At 38.3% G+C, this 14,375-nt stretch overlaps 1 protein-coding gene across 19 annotated transcripts in view; it reads left to right on the top strand.

Annotated features, from left to right (window-relative positions):
* Nucleotides 1-14,375, top strand: part of LOC141414859 (myomegalin-like) — a 124,226-nt gene that overhangs the window by 30,203 nt on the left and 79,648 nt on the right. For 14 of the 19 annotated variants that reach the window (XR_012439789.1, XR_012439795.1, XR_012439791.1 and 11 more), the window contains exons 3-7: nucleotides 2,304-2,396; nucleotides 6,735-6,899; nucleotides 7,064-7,145; nucleotides 9,251-9,342; nucleotides 13,209-13,347. Coding sequence is in view for 6 of the 19 variants with exons in the window: in XM_074050157.1 (XP_073906258.1) it covers nucleotides 6,750-6,899; nucleotides 7,064-7,145; nucleotides 9,251-9,342; nucleotides 13,209-13,347 (463 nt within the window). In the remaining 13 variants the exon portion in view is untranslated. Of the gene's footprint in view, nucleotides 1-2,303; nucleotides 2,468-6,734; nucleotides 6,955-7,063; nucleotides 7,146-9,250; nucleotides 9,343-12,868; nucleotides 12,986-13,208; nucleotides 13,348-14,375 lie in introns of all 19 variants that reach the window. The other 5 variants (XM_074050160.1, XM_074050159.1, XM_074050161.1 and 2 more) reach the window with 4 other exon arrangements.

Below are 14,375 nucleotides of genomic sequence, written 5' to 3'. Positions count from 1 at the left end.
CTAACAAGCACCTGGTTCCCAATATGGTACACTTTGCGTCCACATAAGGGAATAGCCTCAGGTGATGGGAGATGTTGTTCTCATAGGGAAATTGCCTCCTCCAAAGTGAAGTGAGTTTTCCTGGCTGATGGTAGTTCAACGCGATAGAGGCGTTTTTGTACTCACCAGAACAAACACTTCCTGAGGTCCAAATTGTGGGTGCCAGATTGGGAGTTCTTTGGAACAGGAGACGAATGTCATCCCAGTTGCACCTTGGACAAGCTGAGGAGGGTACACGAAGGAGACAAGCCATGCTCAGATCAGAATATCTTGCCAGGAGCTTGTCACAAATGTGACAAGAGACTGGAGGGGAGGGTGGTTACAGGGAGTGCTTGTGCGTGCTGTCCGACCAAGGAGGAAAAACATGGTTGTGATGTCACAGTGGGCTCACACCCCTGGAACAAGGAGAGTCCTGAGGCAGCTCCTGTCAGTCCTGCTCCTATGGCAGCCCAGCCAGACAAGCAGGAAGAAGCTGAAGGAAGGTGTGCCTGTCTTGTGTGCAAGACTTCTCAGTTTTGTGTGGTCTAGAGAAATGATTGGAGGGAAGCAGTAGCACATGGCTGACCTGAGCACATCAGGATTGGTTAATCCATTCTTCACTGCTAGTGTAACCTACCATGTACCACGGTTTGGAATATCCACAGGCCTTAGTGCAACTTGGAGCTGCATCTCACTTTACAAAACAGGCCACCATGGATCTCACTGTGGTACACAGGCTTCCTTGATTTCACTGCTTGATCCGGACCACCTGATATCACTCTGTGCTACAAGCAGACAGGCCTGGAAGTAATGAGGTTACATGGAAGTACAGGCCCCTGTTGTCTGCCATCACTTCTTTTCTGGGGTGCAGTGGGCACTAACTCATGGGCAACGAGTGTTAGAAGACGTTAACCTGATTTTCTAGTGTTTGCCCATGTCCATTAAGGCTTAGTAGTGCAGGAAGTTACACTTCTTAAATGCAGGCCTAGAATTTTACGGAATCCAACATATTTCCTTTTTGTGAAGCATAGCAAGTTTGGCTCTATGTGTGCATTTGTTTGTGGGCGTTTGTGTGTTCGTATACATTTGTGCGTGTCTGTGTGTGTGTGTGTGTGTGTGTGTGTGTGTGTGTGTGTGTGTGAGAGGGCACGCAGGTATGGTTGGTTGTATGATATTTCTTCTGTGAGTTTCTGTGAGATACTCTGTTCCAAAAAGTGCAGTTCAGGAATGTTTCCTGGAAGTCAATAATGTCGGGTTGCTCAAACTTCTTTTCCATATTGCTCAGATGAAAATGAATTATTTTCTTTGTTGAAATGAAGTGAATTCCTGTGGTCAGTTTCAGGCTCTTTGCCGCCAGTGTGTGTGATTGTGTGGTTTGATGAAGTTAGGAACAGAGAAGCCTGGACTAACAAGCACCTGGTTCCAATATGGTACACTTTGTGTCCACATAAGGGAATAGCCTCAGGTGATGGGAGATTTTGTTCTCATAGGGAAATTGCCTCCTCCAATGTGAAGGGAGTTTTCCTTGCTGATGGAAGGGCAATGGGATTGAGGCAGTTTTGTACTCATCACAAAGAACACTTCCTGAAGTCCAAACTGTGGGAGCCAGATCGAGAGTTCTTTGGCACAGGAGAGAAATGTCATCCCAGTTCCACCTTGAACAAGCTGACCAGGGAACATGGAGGAGAGAAGCCATTCTCAGATCAAATATCTTGCCAGGTCCATGTCACACAAGTGGCTGGAGACTAGCAGAGGGTGCTTAGAGGCAGTGCTCACACACTCTGACCAATAAGGGAAGACTAGGTGGTGATGTCACAGTGCTCTTACAGCCCCTGAAACTTGGAGTGTCCTGAGGCAGCTCCTGCCTTGCCTATTGCAATGGCAGCCCAGCCAGAGAAGTAGGAAGAAGGTGAGGGAAGTTGCTCATCTTGTGTGGAAGACTTCTCAGTTCTGTATGGCCTAGGGAAATGGGGTCAGGCAGAGCAGGTGCAGATGGGTGACCTGAGCACATCAGGATGGGGGAATTCACTCTTCACTTCTAGCCTAAGGTACCATACCACACGGTATTGATTGTCCACAGGCCCTTGTTTCAGTTGTGGCTGCATCTCAGTTTGCCAAACAGGCCACTGTGGATCTCACTGTGTATGTAGGTTTCCTTGGTTTTATGGGCCCAATGTAGCAACCTGATCTCAGGGTGTGGTACTAGGGCACTGCAAGGTACAAATGAGATTACATGGTGGTCCAGACAACTGTTGATCTGACATCATTTCTTCTCTCCCCTGCAGGGTACACTAAACCATGGGCAAGGAGTGTTTGAAGAAGTTAACCTGGTTCACCAGTGTTTCCTGGTATTCATTATGGATGGGTACTGCTGAAAGGTACTTTCTTACATGAAAGCACAGAAATTCACTGACTCTAGAGTATTTACTATTCGAGGAGTATAGCAAGTGTGTGTGTTTCTTTGCATTAATTTGCATGTTTTTGTTAGTTTGTGTGCATTTGTGTGTTGGTGTGCATTTGTGTGTGTGTGTGTGTGAGCACATGCACACCTCGTTGGTTGTATAATATTTCTTCTGTCGGTTTCTGTGAGATACACTGTTTCAAAAACTGCAAGTCAGGAATGTTTCCTGGAAGTCAGTAATTTTGGGTTGCTCAAACTTCCTTTTCTGTAGATCAAGTATAATACATACTGTGAGGAGGAAGTACTCAGTATTCATGGCATGTGTGTGTACAGTGTATGTCCGGATATTATGATACATGTGTCAATGTGCACATTGGGTTGTTTAAAATTATTACAATATAATTGTTTGCTTCAGGCACAGACTCTGGTGGATTACATTTTAAATGTTCAGTTGCATGAATTTGGCACTATGTCTTCTTTCCAAGAACATTTGTGGGAATGATATCCCTTCACATAGTTTTCTTAGCTTGATCTTTTTGAAGTGCTGAAATTGTTCCCTCATTAGGGTAATGCGTGGAATTTCAGCTGTTGCAGGTAACATTCCACATTCGTTGAATATGGGCAGGTTTCATATTTCTGTGTGTGTGTGTTTGAGTGTGTGCAATGTTTGTAGTTTGCAAGTGTATTGATTTCTTTGCTCTTTCTTATAAATTCTCATACTACAAACTATTTCACACTCATTGAGTATACCCAGTGTTTAGGCATGCATATGACTCCTTCAGTCAAACTCTTTCTTTAAAACTGTGGAAATTGTTGGAATGCACCAATGTGTCCTGGTGCTCAATAACTTCTGGTCTTGCTCAACATTGTTATTCAGTACATTAAAGCTTAGAAATTCATTTACCCAATAAAAATTAGGATATCAACACTTTGTGTGTGTGTGTGTGTGTGTGTGTGTGTGTGATCTTTCTGTTTCAATTTGCCATCAGTGATTTGTAGAAATTAAGTTAATTCCCAAAGTTACTTGGAGGAAAATCCTTGTCGCTCTGATTTTAAGTCTCAGTTCCATGAGTGAAAAGTGTAGTGTTTTGTCCCTCTGAGAACCTTGGAAGAAATAGTGTCCTTCCCATGTGTTTCATGGTATTCCTCACTTTGTGTTGTTCCTGAAAGCTACTGTTCACTGGAGAGATGGTACCAATTTCACTGACTAGGGAATTCTAAGCATTCATTGACTATCAGCTGTGTGATGCAGTTTATTTCTCAGATGAAAGTGAATTAATTTCTTCATTGACATATAGTGAATTCTTGTGGTCAGTTTCAGGCCCTTGCTCGCCAGTGTGTGTTTTTGTGTGGTTTGATGAAGTTAGCAACAGAGAAGCCTGGAATAACAACCCCCTGGTTCCTAATATGGTACACTTTGCATTCACTTAAGGGAATAGCCTCAGGTGATGGGAGATGTTGTTCTCATAGGGAAATTGCCTACTTCCGTGTGAAGGGATTTTTCCTGGCTGATGGTAATACAATGAGATTGAGGCATTTTTGTACTCACCACAAAGAACACTTCCTGAGGTCCAAACTGTGGGTGCCAGATTGGGAGTTCTTTGGAACAGGAGAGAAATCTCATCACAGTTCCACCTTGAACAAACTGAGGAGGGAACTTGGAAGTGAAAACCATTCTCAGATCAGATCTTACCAGGACTTTTTTACACAAGTGACTGGAGACTGGAGGGGAAGCTTTCTTAGATGGAGTGCTTATGCAATCTGACCAATCAGGAAAGACTTCATTGTGATGTCACAGTGGGCTCACAGCTCCTGGAACTTGGGTAGTCCTGAGGCAGCTCCTGCCTGGACTGTGACTATGGTTGCCCAGCCAGCCAAGCACAAAGAAGCTGAAGGAAGGTGCCCCTGTCTTGTGTCGAATACTTCTCAGTTAAGTGTGTTCTAGGGAAACAGGGGACAGGCAGAGCAGGAGAGCATGGGTGACCTGAGCACATCAGGATTGGGGGAATCCTTTCTTCACGGCTTTTCTTCACTTCTCATTCCTTTTTAACTTAACATTTAGTGCTGTATGTAAAGTTATACTGCAGAGAAAATAAATGAGCTCACTGTTCTTTTGTTCTCCCCTGATATTAACTGTTACATGTCCCAACCAAATAGGAAAGGAACTTAATTCAGAAAACAATATATAAGTTGCCATTGTAGGTTTTGTTCTATATTGTTAGTGTTTTTCACTGAACATGGATGTCCTGCCTTCCATATCATAAGCCTGTAATAGATCTGGGGAAACAAAAATAAGTAAAACATGTAATGCATTTATAGTCTGCATATAGGAAGCCTTTGAATATTGTAACATATGTTGAAAAGTTTTAATTTATTGCAATTATATGTGTTTATTGTTGCATATTATTTCATTTTATAGCCAACTCTGCTTCTTTAGTTTATTAACTACAGTTTTACACCAGTAAATGTGAATTTGTTTTTGGACCATTACTGTTTGGAAGGATGCCTAAATGATACATGTATCATTTTTCTTAATCCTCTGATCATTTTGAGAGAAACTAATATGGGGTTCTGGAATGTTTTGGTTTTGGTTCTAAATTTACAAGATTTGAATGATATTTTTATTTTTCCAGCCAAGATATGGAAAAATTTACCCTTAACATGTTCTCTCCTAACTTTTACAAAATCTGAGTTATCCTAAGAAGAAAAAAATAATTGTGGTTTTCCAAAGGCCAGGATGAGAACAAGTTATCTTGCAATAGTATGTTGCTATATTGATTTCAAAATAATGTATGCAACTATATCAGAAGTAAATCTTTTCCTTATTTCTGTGTACTTTTTCCTTAAGGCCAAACATTGCTAGTTGACATTTCAGGGACCAGCAGCTGAGAATCTCCCTAACTAGTGTTTATAGGAAGCTAGAGTCTTACCTATTTTATTCGACCATAATACTTTATAATGCTTCTTTATATCATGGAATGGTTATATTCTACCTAATTCTGTGGCCCACTGAAGTAAAAACACATTTTCTTAGAAACATCCTTCTATGTGCTTCAGAAATTACTTCTAGAATAGACCAAACAGAATCATTGCAAACCATTTAAATCTTTGACAAGAGGCTTTAACAAGTCTTTCAGTTCTCTTTTTACCCTCTGTGATTTGAAAGAATTAGTATTCTACCTCAGAAAGAAGTACTATATACAGCTGATAGTAAAACAATGGAACCTAGTTGGTGATAGAAATTGCAAAAAGTGTTCAGTTTAGTAAGAGTAACAACTACATGCTTCCAGATCTTCTTCTGGAATTTTACACCTAAAAGCTTTTTTAAAAACATAGATTACTGAGCTCACCCCCAGAAGTAGCCATTAGGAGGAACAGGTGGGACTTGAGAATCAGAGTTCGAACTTCTGGCTCATGGACCATATTTGGCTGAGCACTGTTAAAAGCAGCATTGCTAGAAAAGAGTGCCATGCTAGGGAAATCACAGTAGATAGCTTATTAGTTGTTTATTATGGGTTTTCCCCTAATTTTCACAGAGACCATAATATACTGATTCCTCTAAAATTGTTTTGTTCAAATCTCAAAAGAGTCCAAGTTTTACTTATTGAAAATGGAAGTTTTTCCTATCCCTTAGAAATTATGGACTGCTTTGATATATGTACACATTGTAAAATGATTATTGTAATCAAATCAATTAACACATCTGTCACCACACATTACCATTCTGTGTGTTTATATATTGAGGATACTTAAGACCTATTCTCTGCAAGTTTCAGGTAAACAGTACAATGTTATTAAATAATCAGTATTTTGTACTATCGTCTCCAATCCTTGCTCATCTTGTAACTGAATGTTTGTACCTTTTGCACCACAAGATTGCTGTTTTAAATAGGATATGCAGGGAAAGCCCACTTGATAAGGTGACATTTGGCAAAGACCTGAAGAGAACAAACCATACAGATGTTTGGGTGAATTACAATTCAGGCGAAAGAAACATTGTGTTAAAGAAAGTCATGTTTTCCCAATTCAAATCAGAATCTTAACACCTTAGCCTGATAGATTTCTGCCAGAACCTTTTCATAGTCTCTTATTTATGATAGATGTATTACATTTACTTTTTATAATATTCTGCCTATGAAAGACTTTCTTTCTACACACTTGCTATGTTTTTCTTTGTAAACTGAAATCAAGGATATTATTTTTTTGGGGCCCCACTGGCTTTTTTAAATGGTTGGCTTTTAAGAAATGACATTTGAAAACAATTTTATTTTATTCTTATATCTTTCTAATGTGATTTGTGATTTCTTTTTACTAGGCTGCTACAGACAAGATGGTGCAAGCCCTAATGGAAAGAAATTCACAATTACAGGCTTTGCTCCAGTATTTAGGAGGGAAAGACTTGATGTCCCAAGCACTCATCTCTAACCAACAAGGTGAAGTTACCTCCATCAGCCTGCATATTGGAGAGCAGACTGATCAAGTAAGAACTATAGATTCATGTAGACAGTCATGTCAACTGCACTCCCTTTCTACATGTAAGTCATAAGTCTGACCACTTTCACATCAAATTATGTGAGAATTTTCCTATCATTGTGATCATAGTACCTGTACCTTCCTAATTCCCCCAACTCTTCCAATTTTTAGGGTTCAATGCAAATGCCCTCCAGAGATGATAGCACCTCATTAACTGCTAAAGAGGATGCAAGCATACCCAGGTCCACACTAAGTAGGTGTCAAATTTTGTGTTTCCTTCCTGTATCTCTGTGTCAATAGATTTGGCCAGAACTCTCTCTTTTAGTGGGAAAAACTAATGGATTCCCATAAGGCTAAAGACATGTCAGTTCTAAGAAGAGCTGCCTTTGTCCTCTGTTGATTAGAGGCTGTTACTCTGGGTTCACAGCTTCATCCTAATTCTCTTCTTCAGAGAGCTTTGCAAGGTCAGAGATGCAGACATAGTGCTTTTAATTCTGCACAGCAAGGTCATGGGGCTAACACCTTCTCCCTAGCATCCTCTAAGATGCAAGCTGCTCACTGTGACTTGATTATCTCCATTGAAGTGTTGGGAGGGGCAGGCACTGTCTATTGACTTTTTCTGAAGTACAGTCTTTTCTTAAAGTTGTAAGGTTTGAACTCCCCACAGTCAACCAAACTCTATGCTTAGTGGGAACAAAACTCAAGTTGCTCTAATTTTCACAAAGCAGAAGTTAGGTATTTAAAGTGGCCTTAAGGAAGATATTTGCCAGGGAGTTTCAGAAGTAGGGAGTCATGATAATTAATGATGTGGTATGATAATAGTACTATGTTAAGAAAGGCTGTTGACTGGGAGAGTTAACTTACTTGTTTTTTATTGATACTAAGACTAGAAATTTTGTGTTTGGTATAATGTAAGGAATTAGGGAGCTCTATATAAAAGTCTTACAAGTCATTTTCCAATGGGAAAACTTTATGTTAGTTAAAGGTTAAAGAAGTATAGATTTGTTTAACTTTAAATAAATTTGCTTTTTTAAAAAAAAAACATACTTTCCTCCAAGTTTTTATTGGGAAATTTCAAACCTCCGGAAAAGTGGCAAAACTGGTATAATGAATACTCATATACATTTTGCAGCATCAAAATGTTATTTCCTCCAAGTACACACTTACATAGACATAATATAATATTTTTTTCTGAACCATTGGAAAATTTCTTACAGATATCATGAGACTTCATTATTGAATAAGTAAGAATTTAATAAGAGAAAGGGCATTCTCCTACATAGCTATGAAGTAGTTATAATGCTAGGAATTTGACCTTGAATATAATCTTAGTTTCTTTTTAAAAAATTTTTGTTAGCATACATTACTATTACAAGTGAGTTTTATTTTGATAAATTCGTAGATGCATACAGTTTATTTTGATATAGTCATACTTTCTAATATAGTCTATTCAGAGCTCCTTTTGTCTCTGTTATATTTTTTCTGACTCTGGGGTCATGAATTTGCTTATATATCATGTCTCTTTAATCTAGAACAGTTTTTCTATCCTTTTGTCTTTTCTGTCATTGGGATTTTTTGAAGAATCTAGCCTAATGTTCCTCAATTTGGCTCTGATTATTTCCTCATGTTTAGGTTCAAGTTAAACATTTTTGTCAAGGATACTATATGAATGACCAATATCTTTCTCTGTGCATCACATCACTGCATGTTAATCAGTTTCTATCATCCTTGGTAATTTTAAGTTTGGTTGGTTGTTTAAAGTTGTACTGTGTCTGCTCTATCTTTATATTGTGAATGTTCATTTTTCCCTTTGTAATTTATAAGTGATCTGTCAGCTGATATCTTGATTTATTGACAACATTTCTCAACACAGTCATTTACCTTGCCTTCTACTCATCCCCTGAAGGAAACCAGTCTCATTTCTGGGTTATCCTTTCTGTGTGTCTTTTTCTAAAAGTAAACAGATGAATCATATGTATTTATGTGTTGTGTATGTTTATTTCCTCTTTTTCCTAATAGGCCTATTCTTTTACATCTAGCTTGTTTTACTTAACATATCCTTAAAATCACTCCCCAGATGTTCATAAACTCATAAACGCCTTCCTCATTCTTCTTTTACAGCTGTAGGGAGTAGCCCATTGTGTGAATATACCATTGTCTATTCCATTTTTTCTTTACAGCATGTAGACTGATTATAGAATTTTGTTATTGCCAATAATGCTACAATTTAAGCTTATATATATATATATATATGTTTAATTGTTAGAAAGATCATCAGAGTGAGTTTCTCAGATATGAGGCAGCAGAGATTTCATTGTATTTCTAGCGAATAAAACTAGCACTGTGTGTTCATTTTAGGAGACTTGGACACAGTAACAGGGCTGGAGAAAGAACTGAGCAATGCCAAAGAGGAACTCAAACTCATGGCTAAAAAAGAAAGAGAAAGTCAGGTGAGTTCTTTTACAGTTCTCTACATATAATACCTGAGTCCAAGGGCAAGGTATTTTTCTTTGTGGAGAAAAATAGACATTTTTTCATATAAATCTTATCTCAATAAGGTGCTCTTGTTTTTATAGTGGAGCCTATTTAACTTTTGAAGTACTGAAACAACAGTTTTCTCTACTCATTGTTAACTAAATAAAATTGTTGTAAATCCCGTGGGGAAAAGCAAGTGCTATATTATTATTGCTGCTTAGAATTATGACATTAGACACATGAAAATAGAACTTAGAGGCATTAAACATTATTACAATGTGTTGTGCTAGGTTCTTATTATACACAAAAATAGATGACCGTGGCCTTATTTTATGGATGAAAAGCCTGAAACAGCAGTTCTTTTTAAAGTGTGGGGGGGGATTAGTCATATAATGAATAAACACCAAGTCTTATGACAGAGCAGATATATTTTCCACCTTATGCTTTTACTCTTCCTGTCAGTAGTTTCCATCAGTTTTCTCAGAATGGGTCTCTCAGCCTTGCAGAATCCCTTTGCCTCTGACTTCCGTGTATAGCTCACTGCATGTCCAGTTATGATGTGGGAGAAATTTTAGGACCACTGCAGAATACAGACTACAATTAAAAACTTACATGTTGCTTTGGCATCTTGTTTGGTCAGCCAGTGTCATAGCTTCCTAAATTAAGTTTGACTATCTCAGTTCTTCAGGTTTTGTACACCTTTTGATGTAATTTGATATGTAATATAAAATCTCAATTCATATTTGTAATGGAATGATCATATTGTACCTCTTGATTTTATTACTCTGTTTTTTCTTTCCAAACAGACTCATGTGACTCAGTTTTAGGATATGAGAGTGCTTGGCATTTAAAAAATCCACTTGTTCCCTGCCTTTTTTCGTTGTTCATGTCAGACATTGTAGTTCATTCCCATGTGCTATTCTCATTTTCTCATCTACACTAACACTGGAGTAATGTCACTTTTTGCTTCTGTCCTACTTCCAGAATCATAGAATTGTAATGTCTATGTATGAGGGTTTTGAGTCAATGATAATTAACTATTGCTTAACTGTATGTATCTCTAATCAGTTATGCACTACTAAGTCCAATGCTATATAAACTTATTATTGTATTCTCTCTAGTATAGGTATTTTCTAAAATCTATGTAGATTTTCCTATATTTTAAAACATTCCCCTTGCTGTTTTGAGATTACAGTGGTAGCAGAAGTAGCAGTAGTTATCATTCAATGATTCCCTGTTATGTGCCAGGCATTTTAAAAACATTTTCTTTAATTCTTACATAGTCCTAAAAACAGATAATATTCCCATTTTACAGTTGAGGAAACTGAGTCTCAGTTTAAATGCCTTGTTGAGGAGTTTATGCCAGAATTTAAAACCTGTGTCAGTATAACTGTGGACCATTATTGTGATGCAAAATATCTTCTTCCTCATGTTTTCATTTTTCTTTAATGGAGCAAATACTGGGATATATAATGACAGCAGTCTTTGAAACAGGCCAATAAACAGACCCATGCTCAGAAAAAGTGAGAAAGAAAACAAATTAGTGGCAGATAGTCTGATACTTTATCATCATTATTATTGGTACAATCTTAGGTAGAGAACTTAATGCCAGAGCCAAGTGAGCCTGCTAGCCAATCCCCCAAACCAGTTAAACTGACCTGCCCAGTCAGGTTGCATTTTGCCTTGGCAAACCACCATGTGGTGGGGGACAGTCTGCTCTTAGGGAAGCTATGGTGGAACCTGGCCTCCTGCAGGCAGTTGTTTCCCAAGGAGTGGAAGGATGTGGTAGAATCAATCATGCCTGGCTTATTTGCCACTGTGTTGTTAAGATGCTTGCCTCTAACTGGCTAGACTGATGACTGAAGAGGCGGAGAAATGTCAGGAGTCACAGTAACTGAGCTCCTCCAGCCTGGAAGGAAATGTAGAAGTAGTCCAAATCATTAGATGATTTTGTGTAGTTATAAATCATCATGAGAGCATTGATGGAATTAGATAGCACATGAATAAAATTTATGTAGCTTATAACTTAAATTCTGCATATCTAAGAAAAGAACTTCCTTTAGGAAGTTTGGTTACTTCTTATACTGGCTTTTGTGCCATCTGCCTTACTCATCCCATCTGATTTTTCTAAAGATTATCTTAAAATAGTTCTTTAAAATGCTTATTTAAAATAACTTACTGTTACCATAATGATTATAAGGATGTATAGTACCTAGTGGTCTGAATCTCTTCCCTGAGTTCACTCCAGATCCACTTACAAGTTCTGTGCATTCCCGGTTCCTTAATTTCCTGTGCCTCAATAACTTCATCTATAAATGGAGGCATAAGAAGTCCCCTTATCTGTAAGTTGAAGAGTAGTTACTCTGTAGGATTGTCAAGAGATTCACTTGCTCATTCATTCATCTGCGGTGTGGGTATCTTGTAGTGCTGGGGTGAGAGTGAGCGAAATCAGCAAGCTCTCTCCCTGGACTTACATGATTAATTTTTACTAAGAAGATAATAAACAAGCAACAAATGAGTAGTATAAATATTATAATTGCATATTATAATTGCCTATTATAATAAATGATGTGAGGAAACATGGGCAGGGACCACCTTAGATAGAGTGTTCAAAGAAGGTTCCCTGAGCAGATGACACATAAGCTGGGACCTGAAGTGAGAAGGAGGCAGTTTTGAGAAAGATAATTCAGGCTGATGGAGTAACTGTTATACAAGTCCTGAGTCAAGACAAAGTAAGAAAAAGTCTAATGTGGCTAGAGTCACTAATGAGGACTAAAGTGGCAGATATTGAGATAGGGGTTATTCAAGTGGAAGAGTTAGGACCAGACTATATGTTCTTAAAAGACTAAATGTATGCAAAGTGTTGACTCTGTGCCTGAAACATAGAAAGCTATAAATGTTAGCACTTATGGCTATTAGCATAATTTTTAAGGAACTTAGTCATAACCAATATTTGTCATTTGCTGGTAACTAGAGCAGAATAAACACTGAAAGTTTAGGGCCTACAGTGCTAACTGTTGGTAAGATTTCTTTGAGGTAATAGCATGCTCTTCATCAGGTGGCATATAATGTTTGGTGATTGCCAATGGTGTTAGCAGCTGTTGCTGCTTGATGCATTGTTAATTAATTAAGGTTGCAAAATGGAGGTATTGTAATTCTATCATATTTTCACCTATTAGCTGAAGTACTTACATAAAGAAAATCTTCCTCTTCTGCTAATGATAATTTTTTAAAACTCACTATTTAGGCAAATTTGATATGTTTTATGGTATTAACTAAAGTGGACATTGTTAAAGACAACTATTATAGCTTCCTGTAAAACATCCTTTGGTACCCCATTGCATGGTTTACTGATTTAATCTAGTACAGCACTGTCCATGATCTAGTTTTCTCTGGTTTTTGGTTGATTGTGCTGTGAAATGGAAGAAATCATTGCTTCATTGTTAAACTGGGACACATACTGTTTCCTTTGCCCACTGACTTCAGTATCTCTCTCTACAGATGGAACTTTCTGCTCTATAGTCAATGATAGCTGTGCAAGAAGAGGAGCTGCAGGTGCAGGCTGCTTATCTAGAGTTCCTGACCAGAAACCTACAGATAAAAGAAGACCTTATAAAGGTCTTGGAAAGCTTTTTTAACTACCATTGAAAATGTTTGAGCTCAGAATACTTGTAGGGCACCTTCAAACAATGTGTTAATATAGTGAGTCCCTTGTTTAGGGGACTCAGTTTCTCACTTGAAAGAAGAACAAACTATTTCAAAGGCATGTGTTCCCCAACTCCTATGCTGAATAGTATTTTTACCACTGTTTTTACATCTATACTTATTTTTTTACTCCAAGGACCCTCAAATGCAACTGGGTGACCCTGAAGACATACAAGCTACTGAATGCATGACCCAAGAAGTCTTAATTCTCCAGGAAAAAAGTTGCTTCAGTAGAATCCCAGGGTCAAGAAATTTCTGGAAACTGAAGACAACAGGTAAGTTATTGTAGTGCGACTTTAGTTTTTATTTGAAATAGTGAAAAGGCTGTCAGTCTCAGCCTCTTGTAAAGAGGACAGTTAGTAGTATTTCATAGAGAGTCCTTGTGCTACAGTTTCCTGCTGTGGTCATAGCAGTCGTAGGTGCCCCTTTCTGACATTTGAAGTTCTGAAGGGAGCAGTTCTTTTTTTGGACACAGTCCATACATAAGTCACTCTCAACTGAATCCTCATGATCAGGTCTCTCCCAATTAGGAGGGAAAAAACCAAACAACTAACCCTGCTTCTGCCCTTAATTCCTTTATAGACACTAATCCATATCTAACCTTTTCAATGCCAAACTTTGAAACTTGCCTATACTTCCTTTCTCCCTTAGTATCTCCCTCAGTAACCATTCCTCTCACTACAATCTGGCTGGGTTTTTTGGGGTTTTTATGTATTGGGTTTGAACTCAGGGCTTCATGCTTGCTAGGCAAGTGCTCTTCTGCTTGCCTATAGCTCTTTTTGCTGTGGTTATTTTGGAGATAGTGTCGTACTTTTTGTCCAGGCCAGCCTGGACCTCGACCCTCCCATTTTAAGCTTCCTGACATTCCTGGGATGACAAGGAATATACCACCACAATCACCTTTTTCCATTGAGAGGGAACTTGTAAACTTTTTGCTGGCCTGAAACTTTGATCTGCCTGAGCTCAGCCTCCCAAGTAGCTAGGATTCAGATGTGAGCCTCTGGTGCTCAGCTCCAATCTGGGTTTTAACTTAAACATATCTTGCTGGTTATACATTAGCAGAGATCATTATCTTTATAGCATATTGTATAGCTCATAATGACACATGGCTATGATTGCTGAATGTCTTTTCCTCCCATGAGATAGTAACCTTAACCTGAGAATTAGAACAGAGCCTGTGCATAAAAGGTGCACAATAAATATTTATTGAATGAATGAACACTGATAACTAGGAAGTCCTATTTTATGTTTCTCTTTGGCCCATGATTTTTTCCTCTTTATTTTCTTAGCCTCTTTCCTGTGC

Source organism: Castor canadensis, chromosome 12, assembly GCF_047511655.1.
Source record: "Castor canadensis chromosome 12, mCasCan1.hap1v2, whole genome shotgun sequence".
NCBI lineage: Eukaryota > Metazoa > Chordata > Mammalia > Rodentia > Castoridae > Castor > Castor canadensis.
Note: the sequence above shows the minus strand (reverse complement) of the source record. Positions and strands in the feature narration are given on the sequence as shown.